Source organism: Sarcophilus harrisii, chromosome 4 (assembly GCF_902635505.1).
Source record: "Sarcophilus harrisii chromosome 4, mSarHar1.11, whole genome shotgun sequence".
Classification (NCBI taxonomy): Eukaryota; Metazoa; Chordata; class Mammalia; order Dasyuromorphia; family Dasyuridae; genus Sarcophilus; species Sarcophilus harrisii.
Window position 1 is genome coordinate 285,376,006 of NC_045429.1, and position 21,004 is coordinate 285,397,009.

A 21,004-nucleotide genomic window follows, 5' to 3' on the forward strand; every position below is an offset into this window, starting at 1 on the left:
ATTGTTTTTGCTCCTTGGCACTGATTTCCTTTGCTTTTTTACAGGCAACACAGACTGCTCCCCCCCCTCCTCCTCCCCCTCCCCCACCTCCTGCTCCAGAACAGGCACCTCCACCACCTGGGTCCCCTCCAGCAGGGCTGGGGGCACGTGGCCAAGGTGGGGTGGGACCTGAGAGCCTGCCTCCTGAGTTCTTCACCTCAGTGGTACAGGGTGTGCTGAGTTCCCTGCTAGGTTCTCTTGGAGCAAGGGCAGGTAGCAGTGAGAGCATTGCAGCCTTTATCCAGCGCCTTAGTGGCTCCAGCAACATTTTTGAACCTGGGGCAGATGGAGCCCTTGGTGAGTGGGGTGAGGGAGCAAGGGGAAACCTTGGGGGTGAAGAAAATTTTTTTGTGGTTAAATGACTTGCCCAGGATCATACAGCTAGGAAGTGTTAAGTGTCTAAGGCCAGATTTGAACTCTGGTCTTCCTGACTTCAGGACTGGTACTCTGTCCACTGCACCAACTAGTTGCCCCAAGAAGAAATTTTAAGAATGGGATTGGATCTCCTTGATAGGGAGTTGAGTGTCATCTTCAGGGGGAAGCCTTTGATGGAAAGGGGTTCCTGGGCTTAGTGAGGCTAAGAAAGATGATTCCCAAAATAAGCGAAAGAACTAAGGAAGTGTGGAGGGGGGTGGGGAAGGAGTTAAGAGGTACTTGGGTTTAAGGAAGTCTGAATATGTAAAGTGTTCAAACTGGTTCTTTTTCTAGGTTGATGCAACTTTATTGCATTTGATAATTTCAGTTTCTCCTCTGTTTCCAGGGTTTTTTGGGGCATTGTTGTCTCTCCTGTGCCAGAATTTCTCCATGGTAGACGTGGTAATGCTCCTTCATGGTCACTTCCAGCCACTTCAGCGACTCCAGCCTCAGCTTCGGGGCTTCTTTCATCAGCACTACCTGGGAGGCCGTGAGCCCACACCCCACAATATCCGGGTGAGGGGAGCTTCTTTTTTCAAAACTCAGTTGCAACTGCAGGAACCTATTGCAAATCATGTAACTTTTGTTCTTATCTGTAAGATGAGTGGGTTGAACTTTTGATGAATTAATTCTTAGTCTGTTTCCAGCTTTAAATCTGATCTATTTGCTATAATGTCTAGCTGAAGCCTCTAGGTTACTGACTGAGCATGGGGAGGGGAGGATTCTCCAGAAGCTAGTTGCTGACCTTATCTTGGTCTCTCCCACAGATGGCAACCCATACACTGATCACAGGATTGGAAGAGTATGTTCGAGAGAGTTTTGTGAGTGGTGAAATATAAGAACTCCCACACTCAGCTACTACTTCTCTTTCTGGCTTGGGAGGAGGCAATGAAATAACTACCTCACAAAAAATTTTTATCTTCCCCATCTTCCTCCACATTTCCAAAGTACAATCCCTTGGGAACCTTTTGTGGGGTGGATTCGCTTCTGGATCCAGAAGTAGTTCATTCCACTGTAGTCACTGTTACCTTGTCTAATTTTGTCGTTTTTCAGGCCTCTGTGCAAGTACAACCAGGTGTGGACATCACCAGGACAAATCTAGAGTTTCTCCAGGAGCAATTCAATGGCATTGCTTCCCATGTTCTGCACTGCACAGGTTAGGGCTAGGATTTTGTGGAAGTCAAGGAATTGGGAATAAGTATTATGAGAGAACAGCTCCTCTCCTTTCCTTTACAGATGGTGGTTTTGGGGCCCGATTGCTGGAATTGTGTAACCAGGGACTGTTTGAGTGTCTGGCTCTGAACCTACATTGTCTGGGGGGACAACAGAGTGCACTCACTGATGTCATCAATGGCAGAATTGTAAGACATGATGATTTGGTCTACTTTTCCCTAGAACTCCTATTATATATACATTTAAGTCCACCTTCCTCTTCTGTTACTAAAGAGAGACACAATTTTCATTTATTTTTACCAGCGCCGGATGTCTGGAGGAGTGAACCCATCCTTAGTAAGCTGGCTGACAACCATGATGGGACTTAGGCTGCAAGTTGTGCTGGAGCACATGCCTGTAGGGCCTGATGCTATCCTGAGATATGTTCGAAGAACTGGTGATCCCTCCCAGGTGAGGATGGTAGGGCCTTATGCTTGTGTCCCCAAGTACTGTGTTGGCATAAAGTGGGAGAATGGAAATAGGTTTTAGTTATATCGGGGAATGGGAACTTATAGACTTACCCTATAAAGAGACCTTTCTCTATCCTTCTACTAAATTTCACAGCCAGGTCTTGAGGAACCAATGGAATTCCAAGTTGCTGAAAGAACTCCTGAGCCCCAGGTATTGGGGAAGAGTTCTCTTGGAAACTGGGTACCTACCTGGGGGCAGGAAGTTAGAGAGGGGTTATATGATATCCTCGCTTCTTATCTCTCAGCGGGAGAATGCCTCCCCAGCCCCTGGCACCACCGCAGAGGAGGCCATGTCCCGGGGACCACCTCCTGCTCCTGAGGGTACCTCTCAGGAGGAACAAGATGGAGCTACTGCTGAGACAGAGCCCTGGGCTGCTGCTGTTCCTCCAGTAAGTTGTGTGGCTTTGGAGGATGTGGAGGTGCTAAATGTTGTGAAGGGCTAATTTCCTCACTCTTCCCCAGGAATGGGTTCCAATTATCCAGCAGGATATCCAGAGCCAGAGAAAGGTGAAACCACAGCCTCCCCTGAGTGATGCCTACCTCAGCGGCATGCCTGCCAAGAGACGCAAGGTTTGGCGCCTTTCCTCTTGGGGAGATGGCCCCCTTAGTCCTGTGGGGTGATGAGGCCAATTTCCTTCCATTTATGGAATCCTCCCATCCCCAACCCACCTCCTCCACCTGCCCCCTTTTTGGTGAATGCAAATGTGAGCTTAAGTCAATATAATCCAATGACAAACATTTATTGAGCACCTACTTGGGGCCAGGCAATCTGCCATGGCATTCTCCCCTCTCCAAATGTATTCACATGACAAGTTTCTTTTTCTCTGATAGTTTGGAAATTTATGAGTTAAGTTTGTTGGGGGATGGAGAGCTGGTCTGATGCTGAAAGCCATTCTTCTCCCCCTTTAGACGATGCAGGGCGAAGGCCCTCAGCTGCTTCTTTCTGAGGCTGTGAGCAGGGCAGCCAAGGCAGCTGGAGCTCGACCTCTAACTAGCTCGGAGAGCCTGAGTCATGACCTGGAGGCACCAGAGGTTCAGGAGAGCTACAGGCAGCAGGTGCACCCTCTCAAAACAGAACAGCAATTCTTTAGTGAAGTTTCATAAGGGACCTTCATAAGGGAGCTGAAATGGAATAGTCTAGGGCAGGTGGGTTCATTTTGTAAAGAGGGTGGATTCAAGTGGAAGAGGACCATTAGATCAGCAAAGGGGAGATTAGCTGGGATGGACTGGATCACCGTCATTATTTTTGATGCCTCTGGTGAGCGATATTGCCATATACAATCTGCATGGGGAAGATGGATAAGATTTGTCTTCTGAGTCACCATCCTAGTGGAACACACATTTAAGGGAGGGGGGGGGAGGGGAAAGAGTGTTGGGCTCATGTTAAGTTGGGCCTTTACTCAGTTCTTAAACCCATTTGTTCTTTTTCCCCAGCTCCGTTCTGACATCCAAAAACGACTTCAGGATGACCCCAACTACAGCCCCCAGCGCTTCCCCAATGCCCATAGGGCTTTTGCTGATGACCCTTAGGTTCTTGCTTGATGGCCACCCCTCACCATCTTCTCCCAGGGACCTCTCTCTTCCCCTCCCCATTCACAGTATTTAAGAAATAAAGTCGGATTTTCCTGGCTTTGGTTGTTTTTATCCCTCCAAATCGCCACCTCCATTCACTCATTTACTAGTCTGAGCTCACTAAGTGTCACATTATTTTTTCATTTTACCTGATATCCACCTGTTCCCCCCTCCCCCAATGGCCCAGTTAGTTAGTGAACTTGTTCCAAGGGGGTGGAAGTTGGGGTGAAGAAAGCAGGATGTATTTTGACTGTAGTTTTTTCCTTCTGATGGCCATTCAGGAGAATATCTGTCCTTCTTACATTCATTTTCTAAAGAACTTGGACATGGACATAGATATATTTTTTAAATCCTTTTATTCTTTTTTAAACAAACGGCCCCAAGGATAGGGGCCCAGGGGAAGAGGGGGGAGAGGGAAGGAGGCCCCAGCCCCACAACCCCTCCCCACCCACCCCCTTCCCCCTTATATATTTATATCTATGTACAGGCCCCGGGGGGTGGGGTGGGGGGTGGGGTGTGGGGTGGGACAGCTCCCTCAGCGGGGTGGGGGCAACCCAGGATCCTTGTCCCCACGGGGCCCTGACTCCTCTGCCCGCCGGGGTGGACCCTCACGAGAGGGTGGCCCTGCCCGCTCCCAGGGCTTCGGCATCCAGCGCAGGGCATCCGGTGGGGAGGCCTGAGGGCAGGTACACATGGAGTCAAACTGGGAGGGTGAGAAACAGACTTGGGGATCATTGAGGGTATACCAGTTTCCAAACTGTGGGTAAGAGTTAGGATTTGGGAAGTAAATTTCAGGCTAAGGGATATAAAATAGAGCATTATTTTTCTCACCTGCTGGTAGAGGTCAAAGCGCTGGGTGCGGAACACACCAACTCCACTATATCCAGTGGGTGGAGCCTTGAGGCGGGAGCTGAGACCAGAGAAGGGCCTATATAGAATATTATAGAATCATCATGGGCTAGTCTTAAATACCATAGGGTGACCTAAAACCCCCGAGTCCCTCACCTTCCAGCTGGAGGGGTTCGAGCTCCAGGTCCCCCAAGGTTGCTCAGTTTTCGATAATCCTGAAACGGCTTTAATTCCATTGGGTGCAGCTGGGATGGAGGGAAAAACTCAGAATTTGCCTTCAAGTGTCCACTTTTTACAATCTCAATTTCCCCTTCAACTCCCAGCCTCTCACCTCTGCTCTCCCCAAGCTGGGAGGGAAAGGCCGGGCGGGTGAGGGTAGCACCCGGGCTGCCGGAGCAGGTGGGGGCCGGACAGCCAGACTAGGGGGCTGTAGGGCAGGGCCCACAGGCAGCAGGGAAAGTGGAGGTGGGGCAGGAGGTGGGGCAGGAGGCAAGGAGCTGAAGTTCACCACAGGTAGCTGGGACTCCACTACTGGTAGCAGCATCTACAGAATAATTTAAAAACAGATCACCAATAGGGGAGTTTACTAGAGAATACAATAAATGAAAGGAGGGTCATAAAAAAAAAATAAAGGGGAAAAATGTGAGGGGAGATTACCTGCTGGGTGGGAGCAGCTGGGGGCAGGAAGCCATTTTGGCTACCAGGCTGCAAAGGAGCAGAGTAGAAATCTGAAGGGGATGGCAGATCCTGGCGCACCTAGAGAAAAAGGGCTTCAAAGCTCAAGGTTCCCAAATCCCCAGCTCTAACTAGCTACACCAGTGTCCTTACTTCTCACCTGTAGCAAAGGGGGGTCAGGCAGGGGACTGGGACAGAAGGCCGGTGGGTAGAGGAAGGAAGGTGGGGGATAGAGGACACCCCCAGCTGGCAGCTTTCCCAGCTCTGCTGCCTGCAATGCTGAGAAATCCAGGAACTGGCCCTTGAGGGCTACACCAGAAAGCAGTGCTGAAGCAGGGGCTGGGCCAGGGGGTAAATAGAGGGGTTGTGACCTGAAAAGGAAGTAGAACAAAGTGAAGAGGAGGAAAGGTGGAAAGTTTTGTTACAAATTAAGTAAGAGTTACAAGCCCCCCCATTAACTCTCAAGGTATCCAGACTCCTCATCTTTACCTGTAAGGGTGCAGTGAAGGAGTCCCTGGGCGGAAGCCACCATTGGTGGGGTGCAGCTGAGAGTCCACTGTTCCCCCTGGGACCTGAGGGAAATAAAATGAGGTCGGTGTAACTCTCTGCATGGTCATTTTTCAATATTTTCACTTCCTAAAAGAGATCTCAATGCCTGGGAAAGGCAGTGTTCCTGTTCATTCAAAAAATGTTTACTGGGAATCTACTATGTACAATTGCTGTTGCCCTTATGAAGCTTATATAGCAGGGACATAACACAAATAACAAAGTACAATGTAAAATGGACACTACATTAATGAAAAGTTTGCCAGGCCTCTCTGGTATAGTGATAATCTAGGGACTCTAGCAAGAAACCGGGATGAGAGTGAAGGAGGGAGGGAAAACATACCTGAGTGCCTGGAGGCCCTGGGCTGCTGTAGAAGACCTCAGGGTATAGGCGGGGACCCGAGGGGTTGGGATCTGGGCCACAGTGGCTGGGGCCCAGGCTTTTAGATGTTGCCTCAGCTGAGGTGGGACCAGGGGGGAGCAATTCCCAGTCACGGGGAGGAGGCTAAGAAAAGGAAAAAGCCCCCATGTCATGTGAAGGAGCTAGGAACCTGTATTCCTTTCCCAACTCTCCCCTTTTAAACATCTAACCACTTTTTCATCACCTACTTACCACCTCAGGTCCAGATTGTGGCAACTCCTTCTCTGGCTTTAAGCTGTCTCCCACCACCAGGCGGATGTCAGAGTCCTGAAATCCCAGCAGAATAAAAGAGGATAAAGACATTAGGTCTTTATCCTTTCTTTCTCCTAGGTCTTTCTCCATTCCTCAACCAAAGTTCCTAATAAATATGTTTGTCCAGTTTCAGACAAACCTTATCACTGGTTCCAAACTGGATAGGGGGACCAGGTCGGTGAGAGGGCAGGAGGGGACCAGGATCCGGTCCTCTATCTGCTCGCTGGGATCGTTCTGTGCCTATGGGGCCAGGGGGTAGGGGTGGCTCCTAGGGTAGAAAAGACACACAACAAAGAGTCAAAATCAGGGTAGCGAAGTGCTTTCTGGGGGCAAAGGTGGAAGTGAGGGATTGCGTTACAATTTGCACCTCCCTTTTTTTCTTGACCCGTTACCTTCTTGTCCCCATCACGGGAGGCAAGAGGACGTCTCCTTGGAGGGTCGGAGGGTTCAGAGCCAGGTGGACCCTCACCAGGGGCAGTGCTCAGAGGTGAAGGGCCTCCAGGACGCTTGGGTGCACCTTCTCCTGTCCCCTTTAATCCCCCATCAGGGGAACTTCGCTGGCTGCAGGGGCCTGATGAAACTTGAGAGTCACCACTCAGATCCACCCCACTGTCAGACTGGCTCATCTGGCATGGGATGGAGAAATAGTAATCAGTCTCCAATTGAAACACAGCCTTCCCAAGTTATCCCATAAATGAAGGATGAATGAACACACAGGAGATCTGAATATGGAAACATTACACTGAACGTGAGGCAATAGAGAGGTCTTCCTTCTATGGATATACCCATAAGAGATGCCCAGAATTCACCATCTTGCTCACCTCTGTGCCAGCAACATCTTCAAAAGGGCTGAGGGGCTCCATCCAGGGCTCCACTGAGCCAGGTCGGTAACTCTTTCGGCTGGCGGCTAAAAGAAAAATTAGATTGGATAATAGCAATCTGAGAACCTGCTGTGGATCATCCCAAAATCTTATTCCCCACTACAATTCTACTCACTAGTGTGTAGACGATTCCAGATGTGGGGAGCCAGAGCCTCTGTACCTGCATCTCTGGGCTCTCCCCGTGGATTGGATCCTTCTGGCTTGGGACCTAGGAATCCAGGACTGTGAGGAGTAGACAAAGACTCCTGTAGAAAAATCAAAGAACGAGGATATTGAAGGGGAAAGAGAAGACATGGGGTGGGAAATAAAAGACACAAAGGAAGGACAAAAGGGATGTAAATGCAATATAGAGGCCCAGAAGTCTTTAGGACAAAGAAAATAAAGCATGTAACCCTCAACTCTCTCACCTCCTGCAGCAACTCTGGCTTTCGAGTTAGCCGATCACGACGTTTGGGGGGGAAGGGATTAACCCCAGCAGAGTCCCGGGAGGTCCCACTCACCCCTCTTACCAATGGCCCTGGTTCCACAAAGTGAGGCTCTGAGGAAAATGGGAAAAATCTGGTAGTATATGAATCCAGAATCCTAGGATTTCTTCACCAAACCAACCTTCACTTTTTTGGGGGGTGGGAAGAGACCCTAATACTTTGGGCCCTTGATAAAGACCTCCCACTTGCAATTATTTCCCTCTAGTGACAAAGGCAAGGCCCTGCCCCCCCCATCCCACCCCATCTCCAATCCATTTCTCCCAGCTCACCGGTGCCACCTACACCATTGCTGCTGGCCCTTGGGGGTTCGAATCGTGCTGGGGGCCGGGGAGAGGGGCCCTGAGGGGCTGTGGGAGGCCCTAGCTTGGGCCTTGGGCCCCCTGGGGCAGCTGCACCCCCCTGTCGGTTGCTGAGTTGGGCCAAGGCCTGCTGGATACCAGCTGGGTCGCTGTGGATGACTCTGTCCAGGCGGAAGACGGCAGAGCTGCTGGGGGGTGGGGGAGGCAGGGGAAGTCCTGGGGGACGCTCCTCTGGGGGTCGGCTAGGGATATGGCAGGGGGTGGCTGGCATCAGTCCCATTGCTGGCCAAGCCCCTGCCCTCTCCCAAGCATCCAAGGTATCTAAATTCTTTTATTTTAACTAGCCTTTGCAACTACTCACTCTCCTTAAGCCTCAGGTTATTTTCTCCCTCAAATGCTTCCCTTCCCTTCCCTATGGCTCTAAAAACCACCTCTATCTGGACCTTACCCAAAATATTTATTTCTCTCATCTAGGAACTACAAATTCGTATCTCATTCTTCAATTTCAGGAGCTTAAATAACCCTCCAGCCCACTTCCCCACCAAGTCCACCCTGACCCATAGGCTCAAGTAACCATTTCTACTCACCTGCGATTCTTGGGCGAGGGCCAGCTCCTTTTGTCCCCTCGCCCAGGGCCAGCCCTCCCTCCAGGGACCCCGCTGCCTCCGCTACCACCTGTCTTTCCTCCTGGTCCTGGGCGCCGGTTTTGCCGTTCCATGCCAGGTCTCTGGCTGGAGAAACTCCGCTTGCTCAGGTCTTTGGCTCTCTGGCTCAGCTCACCTCGGGGCATAGATGGGACCCCAGGACTTGCCCCAACCCCTCCACCTCCACTGCCAGGGGTTCCCACGACTTTGGGATTTAGTAAGGTAGGTGGGGGGGCCTCTTTGTCTCCCCGACGCTCGCTAGCAAAATCACTGCTCTCTGATGCTGTCTCCCACTCCTCATTGGCCTGGTCTGAGTTCTGGTTTGACAGGTCAGGTGATTTGGCAGCTGCTCTTCGTGGAGGTGGGGGAACTACTGCTGCAGTTGGTATTTCCTCAGGACCAGGGGATGTTGCTGTGAGGGGCAAAGAGGGAACCTTTCCCTCAGTTCCCCTTGCTGCATTCTCCCTCTCTTGCTTCAGCCTCCGGAATCGAGGTGGCTTGTCCTGCTGTTGTGCCCGTCCATGCCTCCTCCTCCGGGGACGCTCCCCATCTTCTATACCACCACCACTACCTCGAGCCTGGGGTGGCAAAGGTCCTGGAACCAGCTTCTCCTTTGAAGCTTCTTTGCCTGATGGCAGTGGGCCAGGTGGAGCTTTCTTGGGAGCCAGAGACTTAGCAGGAGGACTCCAGCCTGGACCAGCAGGGGGAGGAGGTCGACCACCCCCTCGACCCCTTCGTGATGGGACACCTCGGGGAGTAAAAACACGCCCACCCCGAGTAGCAGGGAATCTAGCTGGAGCTGGTGAAGATGGCGCTCCTGGTTGTGAAGCAACTACAGGTATTTGAGGTGGCACTCCTTCCTTGACTGGAGGGGCTTCCTTGTCCGAAGGGGCTAGGTCACTCTCATGTGTCTCACTGCCTGTCTCCGAGCCCCGCTGCCGGCGTCGCTTAGGAATCTCCTCATATTCTGAACCTTCGCTTCTTGTCTCGCTGGCTGTTCGGCCTCGGGAAGGAGGGGGATGGGATGATCCCCCAGTCCCACTGCTACGTCCATCATCTCCTCGGAATTCTCGGTAACTACGGAACTCCCGGCTTCGGGCACCCCTTCCCCTTCCCCCATAGGTTCCCCTGAAACCCCTGCCCCGAGCAAAGTACTCTCCACGGCCCCTGCCTCGGCAGGAAGTTGGCCCCACACGCTCATATGAGTAATCCCGACGAAGTCGAGGTGCAGGGGATAGGGCCCCAACTGGAGGAGCTTCCTTGGAGCCTCCTGTTTTCCCTTTGGAAACCTTGAGAGCATCTGGTTTGGGGACCTTAGAGGTTTCGTCACTTGGCTCAAGAGGCTTGGGAGGCAATTCTTCTGCCTTTGTAGGAGGTGGGTTTTTTTTGATAGGCCCAGCGCGACGAGAGGGTGCCCCTGGCTCCTCAGGTGGTCCACTACGGCGACTGCTACCTGGTCGGGGACCCCATCTGGTTTCTGTTCGGCTCTCACGACGTGGTGGTGGTGGGCCTTGGCCCCCACCACTCCGGGGGGGTTTGCGTCCAGTATCTGGTCCCCCTAGTTGTTGTGATTCTTCTTTGGGGGGTTCCTTTTTAGGAGGGATTGACAATTTGGCTGATTCATCACTGCTAGGTGGCCAAGGAATTGGACGAGGGCCTGGGGGACCTGATTCCTCCAGAGGAAATCGGGAAAGTGGGGGACCAGGAGTTCCATTCTCAGGAAAGCCTGGATAAGTGGCCAGGTAGGGTGGTGGAGGAGCTGCTGGAGGGGTCTCGCTTCTATACAAAAAGTGATATTGGAAAGTAGAAAACAAAAATGGCATAAAATCAGCATACTGGGCTTTGAAGGAAAAGAGATATAGGATTCATTATACTGATAATCATTTCTAATATTTCAAACCTTTCCCTCTTCCCAGTGGTGGGCAACTAATTATTCCCAACCAAGACAAAAAGTTATAAGTCTATCTGTTGAGTCTATGAATCCTTTGATGACAGATTTCTTCCTCATCTCATCTCACCTTATGCCCTTGTCATCCTCTTCTGGGGCCTGGTGCAATGGAGAGGTGAGAGGACGGTTGTCAGCAGGCACAGTGGCAAAGACATCTCCTGCCCAAGCCAGCTTTGGGTCCACTGGTGGAGTGCCCCGTTCTCTTAGAAGGGGAGGTGGATGCCGATCAAAAGGCTCTGAACCTGAGCCCCCACTGTCTGAGCGCTCTCGGGGAACCAGACCTGAGATACAGGGTGGTGGTTCCAAATGAAAATGGGGCTTTGGCAACAACATTCCCATACAATGAGTACAACCATTCAGAACTCTGGAAAACCTCTTGTCAAAAAACAAAAACAAAAATCTTCCTAATTTTAATTTAAATAAATTTAAATTTAATTTAATCAAAGATTTTGTCCTCTATCAGCCCATTTAACAATTCCAATTCCCATTCCTTACCAGAGGGATGTACACCTGGAGGGTAAAAATCCAGGGGAGGACGCCCTTGGAGCAGCCTGGGATCCATGTAAGGCGGGATCATCATCCAACGAGGATCAAAGTTCATGGGGGGCATTGGTGGTGGTCGTCCCAGTGAGCCAGGATAAAGGGCCTTAGGTGGGGGTGGAGGTGCCTGGGGGGGTGCCACAGCACCCATGGCCACAGGTTGTGGAGGTGATGGGGGCACTGGGGTAGGAGGGGTGGGACCCTGTTGGTGTTGCTGCCATTGCTGCTGCTGTTGCTGCTTCAAAAGCTGTTCCTGGGGAAAAGAGTAAAAAAAAACCAAACAATTAATTGGCAGAAAGGAGCATAGGTTTAAAGATGATATGGTTACAATGGACCAGATAGGAGAAGAGTGAATACAAAGAACAAGAAAGATGAAGATACCAAGTAACCAAAGAAATCAAGAGAAAGAAGAACAAAGGCCTAAGTTAGACTGAAATATGACAAATTCTAATGGAGATAAGAGAATTCTTTAGAAAATGGTCAGTGATCACAGCAAATTCTAGTGAAACTGAAAATGGGGAAAGGACCTCAAGCTCACCTGCTGCTGACGTTGGAAGCGAGGAGGCAGCGACTTCTGGTATTTGGGATAACCCAGTCCCTGGTTAGGGGGTTGTCGGGTTGGCCCACCTCCATCAGCCTTGGGTTCCACTTTGGAAACTGGGGGCGTTGTAGGTGGGGGGGCCTCTTCTGTTGGCTCAGGGGCCTCCTTTGGTGGTTGTGGAGGTTCCGCTAAATTGGGAAGAGGGAGGGACAAAAGAAAATAAAATTGATTTAGGCAAACATTCCTATCTATACTTAATAACTGTGTCTCCCCTTCAAACAAAGCAACAAAAACCATTCTCAGATCCAAGAAATCCCCTTTCACAGCTAGTGTTTGTCAAGACTAAGTTAACATCTTTTCCATATGCCCTTAATTCTTCTTTGCCAAACCAAATTGGAGTCAACTCATTCCAGATTTAGTCTGTTAAATTGTCCCATCTCAATTCACAAGTCATGAAGGTAAACTGATGATTAACTGGCTCCCTGGCCCCAAACCAGACAAATTAATTATACAAATAAGGATTATTCATCTGGTTGTATACCCCATACCTGGGCTAGCATCAAAGCTGCTGCTGCTGGTACTGCTACTGCTACCTCCGCTCACTAAGGTGGGAACTGGAGTCAAAACAGGGACAGGAGGAGGCTGGATAGGGGTAGGGACCAGAGCTGGGTCTTCAAGCTCCTTTTCAGCTGGTGGGGCTAGCACTGGAGGTGGTGCTGGGGATTCTTTGGAGGGAGCAGGGGGTGGAGCTGGGGTAGGTGGAGCAGGAGGAGCAGCAGAAGGCTCTGCTTTGAGTCGTTTGTCAGGTGCCCCAAACTTCTCATCCAGTCGCTTGAGCTTCTCTGCACAGGCTGCCCGTCGTTCCTCTTGCATACGGCGTTCCTCTTCCTCTCGGCGCCTTCGTGCCCGCTCTACTGCCAGAGAGATCTCTGATGATGATTGTTTTCGACGTTGCCGCCAGGCTTCATCCTCATCTTCAGGTGCTGGTGGCTTACAGGGTGGACCTCCACGATCCTAATGACATGGATCAATGCTAGACACTCAAACTTCCACATAGCTTATGCAAAAATCTTAGCTCTCTGGTTCTATATTCTATCACACCACCTAAATCCTTTCTAGTCCTGGCACAGAACCTCAGAAGTGGGTGAAATGGAGAAATACTTCCCTCCCATTTCTCTCAGGGATCTTTTATCACTCACCCCACTTCTTTCCAGGTTTCAAGTTTGATCCACCCTCAACCAATTCTCCACCATTTTGCCCTCGACTTCACTTTTAATATCCTCTATTTCTTTTGGCATTCTTAAAACCCAGTATCTTATGTTGGAAGGGGCCTTAGAGACCATCTGATCCAATTTACTAATTTCAGAGATGAGAAAACTAAAGCTCAAAGTAATGTGACTTGTCCAAAATTAGAGAAATACTGAGTCAATGATTTACACCAAAGTGTATCTGCCCCTAACTCAAGTGTTCTACCAGCTACATAGGACCTTGCCGATGTCACATCTTCATGGAATCCTGGCTCCCATCAGCCTTTGTTGCACTATCTCTCCACATGCTATTATTCTCCTTCCCTCTGATACCATATTCTTCATATATCTCTCAATTCTCCCTGTCAAAACTCACTGGATAGTCTCCAGGGGGACCCCAATTCCCAGTGGGGCCTCTGTGAGGTGGGGGTGGGGGTGGCTTAGGGGCAGGAGGCCCAGACTCTGCCTCAGGAGGCCGGGAGGTCTCTGTCCAGGCTGCCTTGGGAGGGGGCAGCTCACTTCCAACGGAGCAGCCCTTCTTGTTGTCTGTATCAGGGGGCCGGTCCTCACTGGAAGGATGGGAGTTCTTGCTGTAGAAAGAGGAATAAGGGCAATCAAAGCAAGGTTATCAGCATCTATTGCCGTTCCCCCCCCCCAATCAAAGGTGATTTACTTTAAGAACCACAGGAGCTCAGAGTTCAGAGAATTGGAATGCTCCCACCTTCGCACCCCCACTCACTGGCCCTCTGTTCCCTCTTCATCAGAGTCACGACCATCCTCCTCATCGCTGAACTTGAGCTTTTCCGTGTAGTCTACCTCCTCATGGGCCCCTGAATGGAGAGGGCATAAGCTGGTAAACCCGGTCTCTTTCTAATGGAACCTGGGCGTCTTTGGCTTAGAATGGCAGAACACTCACTCCTCCCTCTAAGGTTGGGACCAAGATTAGGGGAGGGTAGTAGTGGTAGATTAATCACATTAATCAGTAGATATAGTATTTCAATTTCTCTTTCAACTTTCCCCTCCAACCGATCCCTCAAAGTAACTCTTTTTAACAGCCTTAATTTCCCAAGCTCTTCACCACTGGTACTTCCACACATGCCCTCCCAGTCCCCCATATATCTGAAAAGATCTTATCCTTTCCCTCACTGGTTCTAGCTTTTTTTCTCCCAGCAGATCCTGTTTCATAGGTACCCTTTATCCATCTCTCCTTGGATTCTCCACTCACCCGCCCAACCGTCATCATTCTCCTGATCCAGCTGGTCAAATTCCTTGAGGTTATCCTCCTTGAGGATGGAGGGTCGGCTCACAGGCTCTGCCAGGCGCATGGGGGGACCTGAGCCCCGGGGGCCAGCCAGCCGGGGGAAACGGCTGCATTAAGGGTATGTGAACGGATTACACCTCTAAATGGGGCTCCTGTTTCCTAGGAGATACATCTCATTCCCTCATAGGTCCCAGTCTGTCCAGTATCCCAGACTCTAGGTATCCTAACCCTCAGCCCCACAACCCATCCATCCCAGGTCCAAACCCAATGCTTGCTCTCTCACCTGGGCCCATCAGGAGTAGGGTATCGGTAAGGCCCCTGTGGTCCATAAGGAGGGAACGGGAGATATGGGGGGTACATCTGCAAGAGGTCCCAACACTTGCACTCAGAGGGGGAAATCAAGTGGGCCAATTCCCTCCCTCCAAATCCCTGATCCAACCCTCATTCTGTTCCTTTATTCCCTAGACCACCAAGTTCCCTTCTTTCAAGACCCACAACTCACAAAGGGCGGCATCATCCCGCGGTATGAAGGGAACTGAGGGGGGCCAGAGGGCTGGAGCCCCCCCCGGGGGTCATGGCCATGATGAAGTTTGGAGTCTGGGCCCTCCAGCTCATCAGGGCCCCGCCCACCTCCATCCCTCCAAGTTGTGGCATCTGTTACAAGGATGGGTTTTAGAGAAAAGAAGGGGAAGAAAAACAGAGATGTGACTACTCAACGGCAGGTGAACATTTGTAACAGGAATAGGGATGAACAAAGCTGATCATGTAAAGAATTAATTCTGGAATAGAAACTTATTGGGAAATGAAATACTGGAAAAAAAAAAAGTCATACATGTCAAGAATAATGGAATGAACAAGTAATTTTGAGTTACTCCAAAAGTCAATGGGTAGTAAAAACAAAACATTTTAAAATAAAACTTTTTTTTTTTGAGGGACACACTTTGGGGGCGGAGGCTTGGTCCGGGCCCAGACGACTGTTCGGCAGACTCCCTTTCCTTGGCAGCCTTGTCCTGGTCGCCAGCCGCCTGCAGGGTCGGAAATTCCTCTCGAGAGAATCGTGACAGTAGGTTTGATGCCCTTCCACCTACAAGGGTGAAGTGAAAGACAGAAAGATCTTATCATTATCAAACATTTGCAGAATACCCAGTTATCAGACTTTTAGAATAAATTCTTCACCACCTCACGGGTGGATTTGGGGACTCTTGCTTGTCACTCATGGAGAACTGGTTCTGCTGACAAGATGTTTTGACTATCCCTAAAAAGCCTAACATGATATTGATGACTTGGTTCCTGGGAAGATGAGACCTGGATTAGAGAATCAGAATATGGCCAAAGAAAACAAATGAATCTCTGCTTGCCTTTAAGAAGATTAGCACCACTATTACAGAGTCAAGGCCCTAGAGAGAGGATTATTAAACAGGTTGTTCTTTGTCCTTCAAGACAATGAAGGAAGACTGCAAAGAAAATACACACATTATCTGTCCTTCATGCAGAACAGCCCAGTAAATTTCTCTCACTTACCATCCCCGTGCGCTCCATGGGTGACACTGGCTTGTGCCCAAGACTTTACCCCGCTTGGAACCGAAGGGGCGTTCTGATGGGAGAGAAATCAAAGTCGAAAAGTGAGCTAGGAGCTTCAGATGCCTTCTCTTTATTCAAAGTATGACCGGACTTCTTTAAATAATACCTCGGGGACTGTTGGGGGGCGTTTCGGCTGGCTGGAGGCAGGCATCTGTGAAGCCGGCAGTGGCTGCGATTCCGGCAGCTGAGCAGTTGAGGCATCGGAACTGGAGGGAGATGGAAAGATAGAGGAGTTGAGCCTGGGACTATCCACCTCTTCTATCCATTTAGAGAAGGTATCTTTGTAAACCAGATCAAATCAGAGAGTGATGAAAACTCAAAAGCCTCAACCCTCTTTGGGTCACCATTGTCCTTGTTTTTGGTTCTCATGTTTGTGTATGAAGAATTAATCCAAATCCCAACTTTATTATACCAGATTCCCTATGAGAAAATCTGAAGCCCCAACATCTCTTCTCTGTTCTTCACACCTCTTGGGGTCGGGCTGCTCCTGTTTGCTTGCCCATCCTGTTCCGTCTTTCGGCACTAGTGAGACATTGGGGTCATTGCCTTTATTCTCGGCTTTCAGACTTGGCAGATTGGCTGGGGGTGGCATACGCCGGGCAATGGCAACTTTCCCAAGACTCTGTAAGCCATGTCGAGGAGGAACTAAGAAAAAAATGTAGAAAAGGGTCAGGAGAGGCTCCAATCTAGCACAAGAGAGACCTGGCTCAGATTTAGGAGTTTCCAATGCCAGATACCCACAATTTACACCATTCTTTCATCAAGGGCCCAATCTGATCATAAAACCCTCACTTTGGGATTAGGGCTGAGATTCCATTTCCCTAAGAATTAATGTAGGACAGAAAAGTCCTGGGCTAGCAAGGGTACGACAAGCTAGTCCTGAACTTTTCCTAGCCCCTCATTTCTTTGCCTCCAGTTCTTACGTATCTATGAATGGGAAGCCACAGACACGCCTTTGTGGGAGGTAAAAGAACTCCTATCCAGAATCAGGTATCTTAATCCACTCCCCCTCTTTATTCCTGGTGTATGGTGTATACCTACTAAGCCCTCTGAGTTCCTTTGGCTTCCCATGTCTCTTACTATGTTTGGATTCCCCAAAGGACCTTGATCACTCCCATCATTTCTGCCCCATCCCCCCCCTACAGGGAAATATTCCCATAAGGGCCCTCACCAGCGGGTTTCTGGATCTCTAAGGACTTGCCCTTGTATGTATCAAACAGGTTGAGCGAGGAATACTTCTTTCCATCCTTCCCCTTGGCAGTCGGCCCCGAGCGATCGGACATCGCGCTGGAAGCTCATTGAGTATGTTGGGTCCTGCAGGCACCTCCCCCGAAACGTGCTGGAGCCTGCAGGTAAGGTTCCAGTACCTCACTCCCTGTTCTTTCTTGCCCAACAAAGTGAAAGATATCTTGAATCCCTGGCTCATTCTTTTGCTCAAAGCCTCAGCCTTCTATCATCCTCGGAAACCCAAATAGCCAAGATTCTCATACCTTTCAAACTCAGGCAGGGAGATCTGAATTTCAAATCCTGTTGCTTTTCAACAACTGGTCTTCCTACCTGGCTTCACCCTCCATACCACAATGAAAAGTCCCAAATAATTGGGAGGGGGGGGAGAAGGGGGAGGAAGGGAAGGGGGAGTTAGAGGAGAGGATAATAGCAACTTAATGAATTCATTTTAGGGATCTATGGAACATCAGGTCTCTGATTATTTATTCCTTGGCTTTTTCCATCTCCCATCAAATAAACAAAAACTAATAATCCTTATTCCAGAGAAAACCAGTAAGATCACAGCTCACAAACACGGAAATCTCAATCCAGTAACTTTTCAAACTTGAACTCTCCACTTAGTTTTAAAACTCCCCAACCCTGTTTCAGGGCCTAGGACCTTAAGGCTCTACTCCCAGCATGCCTTCTGTCCCATCTGGAGAGGGTTAGGAAAGAGGGATGCTGGGAGTTTGATGATTTTATGAGTCTGCCCAACCAGAATGGAGGTTGGTGTCAGAGAAGTGCTGAGGGGAACAATGTGTTCACCCATACTCTGTGGCTAAAGCATCCGTAAACTACCTGCAAAACAGCCTGCCTTATATTCCAGTCCCCAGAGAGCCCAGAACATTGCAGACTCAGATTGTGGGGTAAGGCACCAGCCAACTTTTATTTTCCCAAATCCAGATGGTGCTGAAACAAAGTAATACAGACTTGGACATTTCCCTCTTAGCGGCCAATGCTGGCCCCACGACCCATCCCAGAACTTTCTCTTTTACCTCCCTTCTCAGAATTTAAAACCCCCTATCTATGGTTGCTTGTCTGTCTTCTGACAGGATTCCTTAATCCCCCCTCCCCAGATACACTAGGACTTCCATGTGTGGAATAAGTAGGCAGCAAATCTTATTACTTCGACCAGTTCTGAGCCCAAAGGATGGGAAACACAATTTCTTTTTGTTAAGCTGAAGAAGGGAGAGGGAGTGGAACAATTCTTTGAGGAGAAGAATACACAAGGTAAAACAGGATTTAAACCACCAGGAACTTATTCCCAAAGGGAAAAAGGACTGGCTTATATCCAGAAGGGGTGGGGGGAGGAAAGGAGTGGGGAACCCACTCATGGTGGGCTACCAGTGGTGAAGGGCTGAAGAGGGAAGGGGGGGGTCTGGTTTCATCAGAAGTAGCAAAAATGTGAGGGAAGGGGGAAGTAAAATGTCCATTGGGGGAGGGCAAAAGTGGTCAATTAAGGCCCTAGGTAGAAGAAAATATAACGTGAAAGGCTAAGTTAGGGATGATGTGAGGAAAAAAGGGCAGAATGGGGGCACATGTAGAGGAGGGAGGTATGGGAAAGGGACATGGGGGAGAAAGGGAGAGTGAGTGGGGAGGGGAGGGAAACAGAGATTAACATTACCTAGGGGATTCCAGTTTAGTGACTCAAAGGGAGAGGAGCAACCCGGAAGGAGCAGGAGAGGACCCAGCAACCAGGGTGAGGGCTAAGACCCAGCCAGTCAGGAGAGAAGTGTGAGGGGGCCGGTGTACAATATGGAGGAAGGGGATAGAGAAGGTTGATTTTGCGGAGAAAGCCATTACCTCTAGTTACGGGAGACAGGGGTGCCCCAGAAGTGGGAGCGAGGGTCGCCCCGCTACAAGCTGGGGGAGGCAAGTTATCATCCCCCTGGGAAGGGGGGGAGGGGAGCAAGAAAGAGGTGGGGGAGTCCCGGGGGGAGGGGCGGCCGGACCCCAGCAGCTAAAAGAGGACAAAATGGCGGCGGCGGCTGATGGCTGCTGCTGCTGCTTCTCTATCTCTTCCCTCCGCCGCTACCGCCGCCTCTAACCCCAACCTTTCCGTCGCAGCTGCCGGCTGCCACCCGCGCCGGGAATGAGGTGGCCGCCCCGCTGCGCGTCCCCCAGACTCACCTGGCCGGGTGTGCGGAGGTCCGGGGCCGGGGTCTAGGGCTCCCCGGGGCGGGATGGCGGCGGGGCGGGGGCGGATGGCGGCGGATGGCGCCGGCTTCGGCTCCTCCCGTCTCCCTCGCTCGCTCGGCGGCTCGGCTCCGACTAACGGCCCATCCGGGCAACCGCCACCCCCGGGAGCGCCCCCCCCAACCTCCCGCCTCCCTCCGCGCCGGGACACGCCCCCTTCATTTGCATAAAGGGTGGAGTTCCCGCCACCAGACCCCACTCTTTAATCACTGTACTGTTCGTTTAAAAAAAAAAAAAAGGAGGAAAAAGAAAAGGCCTGGAAGAAAAAAAAAAGGGGGGGGGAGCAAAAAAACTGGGACAAGCGAGAAGGGAGGATGAGGAGGTTATTTGCATAAAGAGGTAGGATAAGCCGTAGCTGGGATGTGGTTGGCTAGGAAGGCAGGCCCATCCCTAGTCGGCCGTTATGGTATGAGACGTGAGGCATGAGGCGTGAGGCGTGCGGGAGAGGCGGGGCTTCGGCGCTGGTCTGTTCGGCTGTTGGTAGATGTCAAGCGTAAGCTACGGAAAGAGGCAAAGGGGCGGAACGTGCGTCCTGCGTACGCGACGGGAAGAGGCAGGATAGACGTAAGCGGCATAGCTGGGAAGAGGGGCGGGACGCGTGGAACTAGTAGAGCGGTAAAGGGGAGGCACGGAATAGTCTAATAATTAGTACACCATCTACGTAGAATGAGATTTGTGCGGGCCTCGTGATAATCTCGCGAGATCGATGTAGCCAGTCACGGAGTAGGGTTTTTAACAGGATTTTGAGAATAAAATACGCTTCGGGCACGTTCACTTTTAGATTTAACGTAAATATATTGATGGGAGTCAGATCCGAAGGATGACAGGCCGACTTTCTGTGGAATTAGCACGATTCGTTCCCAGCCCTGCCGCACGCGTAAAGATGCATGCTAGAGACAATCCGTGACCCGCGCAGGGCATGTGTCTTCTGTGTCTCTGAGAATTGCCTAGAATTCTACGAGGTTAAACGACCTGAGCTCAGCTGCCTCTGGCCTCTGGGACAGGTTTCCATCCACCCTTCCCTGCTGCCTCGAAGCCAAGTCATCGGCAACTCTTAACCCTTTTGGTTTGGAACTCCTTTATAGTCAGATTTACCCCGCTAAAACTCTGCCCCCACAGTTTGTGCTTCTGTAGATTGCAGCCGGCGAGTAGTCACCACATTGAAACAAGTGTCTTAGTAGCACGACACAGCCTGAGAATCACCGCCGTAGCTAGTTCTCACATGCAAACCTGCTTTTGTCAGTGTTTGTTCACTGTGTGCAGTCAGTGATGAGATGACGTTATTGCTTTTAAGTTATTTCTTTTTTTTAAAAGTTGAATTCCAAATTCTTTCTGTCCGGTATCTCACTCATGTAAGGCAATGATACTCATTGTGTATGTGATGCCAGGTAAAACGTTTTCACATTAATCATATTGCAAAAAAAAAAAAACAAGGAAAATTAAATGAAATAAATATGCTTCAATCTACACTCAGTTCATTGGTTCTCTCTCTGAGGGTGATTGCATTTTTCTTTATGAGTCCTTTGAAATTATACGGTATAGGGACGGTAAGATAGAACACCAATCCTGAAGCCAAGAGGACTCTAGTTCAAATCCATCCTCAAACATTTAATATTTACTAGTGTGTGACCCTAGGCAAGTCAATTGCCTCAGCAAAAAAAAGAA

At 50.2% G+C, this 21,004-nt stretch overlaps 2 protein-coding genes and 1 non-coding gene across 17 annotated transcripts in view; 1 reads left to right on the top strand and 2 right to left on the bottom strand.

Moving 5' to 3' along the window:
- The window catches only part of BAG6 (BAG cochaperone 6), a 23,369-nt gene extending 19,604 nt beyond the window's left edge, over nt 1–3,765 (top strand). For 7 of the 8 annotated variants that reach the window (XM_012548927.3, XM_031965173.1, XM_031965170.1 and 4 more), the window contains 11 exons: nt 45–336; nt 800–969; nt 1,221–1,274; nt 1,507–1,609; nt 1,690–1,814; nt 1,930–2,076; nt 2,230–2,286; nt 2,381–2,524; nt 2,598–2,705; nt 3,045–3,191; nt 3,570–3,765. In XM_012548927.3, coding sequence (XP_012404381.1) covers nt 45–336; nt 800–969; nt 1,221–1,274; nt 1,507–1,609; nt 1,690–1,814; nt 1,930–2,076; nt 2,230–2,286; nt 2,381–2,524; nt 2,598–2,705; nt 3,045–3,191; nt 3,570–3,665 — 1,443 coding nt within the window. In that variant the 3' untranslated portion in view covers nt 3,666–3,765. The remainder of the gene's footprint in view (nt 1–44; nt 337–799; nt 970–1,220; nt 1,275–1,506; nt 1,610–1,689; nt 1,815–1,929; nt 2,077–2,229; nt 2,287–2,380; nt 2,525–2,597; nt 2,706–3,044; nt 3,192–3,569) is intronic. The other variant, XM_031965172.1, reaches the window with a different exon arrangement.
- PRRC2A (proline rich coiled-coil 2A) lies at nt 2,857–19,483 on the bottom strand. Of its 8 annotated transcripts, XR_004233722.1 has the most exons (33): nt 19,274–19,482; nt 17,049–17,223; nt 16,345–16,522; nt 15,984–16,083; nt 15,818–15,890; nt 15,237–15,380; nt 14,799–14,950; nt 14,580–14,656; nt 14,261–14,403; nt 13,775–13,865; nt 13,412–13,625; nt 12,337–12,802; nt 11,786–11,976; nt 11,203–11,500; nt 10,778–10,988; nt 8,703–10,538; nt 8,086–8,357; nt 7,739–7,869; nt 7,447–7,576; nt 7,272–7,357; nt 6,843–7,076; nt 6,590–6,718; nt 6,391–6,465; nt 6,121–6,282; nt 5,721–5,803; nt 5,392–5,602; nt 5,214–5,312; nt 4,888–5,100; nt 4,713–4,801; nt 4,539–4,635; nt 4,320–4,410; nt 3,857–4,026; nt 3,331–3,417 (listed from the first exon to the last, which is right to left on the bottom strand). XR_004233722.1 is itself a non-coding variant. In XM_031965166.1 (32 exons), the coding sequence occupies exons 2-32, from the start codon at nt 17,158–17,160 to the stop codon at nt 3,179–3,181; spliced, it is 6,600 nt and encodes a 2,199-aa protein (XP_031821026.1). In that variant the 5' UTR covers nt 17,161–17,223; nt 19,274–19,483; the 3' UTR covers nt 2,857–3,178. The 8 variants fall into 8 exon arrangements, 7 of the variants coding, with proteins under 7 accessions (XP_031821026.1, XP_031821025.1, XP_031821027.1 ...); XM_031965166.1 differs by lacking the exon at nt 3,857–4,026 and having other exon boundaries at nt 2,857–3,417; nt 4,320–4,383; nt 19,274–19,483; XM_031965165.1 differs by lacking the exon at nt 3,857–4,026 and having other exon boundaries at nt 2,857–3,417; nt 19,274–19,483.
- On the bottom strand, nt 16,707–16,843 carry LOC111720616. The gene has a single exon (XR_002770226.1). It is a non-coding gene; the product is annotated as a small nucleolar RNA SNORA38 (small nucleolar RNA).
- Nucleotides 19,484–21,004: the final 1,521 nt, after the last annotated feature.

What these genes read in the sequence shown, in the direction of transcription:
- PRRC2A (XM_031965165.1), bottom strand. Translation starts at nt 17,160, where the DNA reads ATGTCCGATCGCTCGGGGCCGACTGCCAAGGGGAAGGATGGAAAGAAG. An exon ending in CTGGAATCGTCTACACACTA is followed by an intron (nt 7,358 to 7,446) that starts GTGAGTAGAATT and finishes TTTTTCTTTTAG; the next exon opens with CCGCCAGCCGAAAGAGTTAC. An exon ending in CAGGGCCTCCAGGCACTCAG is followed by an intron (nt 5,804 to 6,120) that starts GTATGTTTTCCC and finishes TATTTCCCTCAG; the next exon opens with GTCCCAGGGGGAACAGTGGA.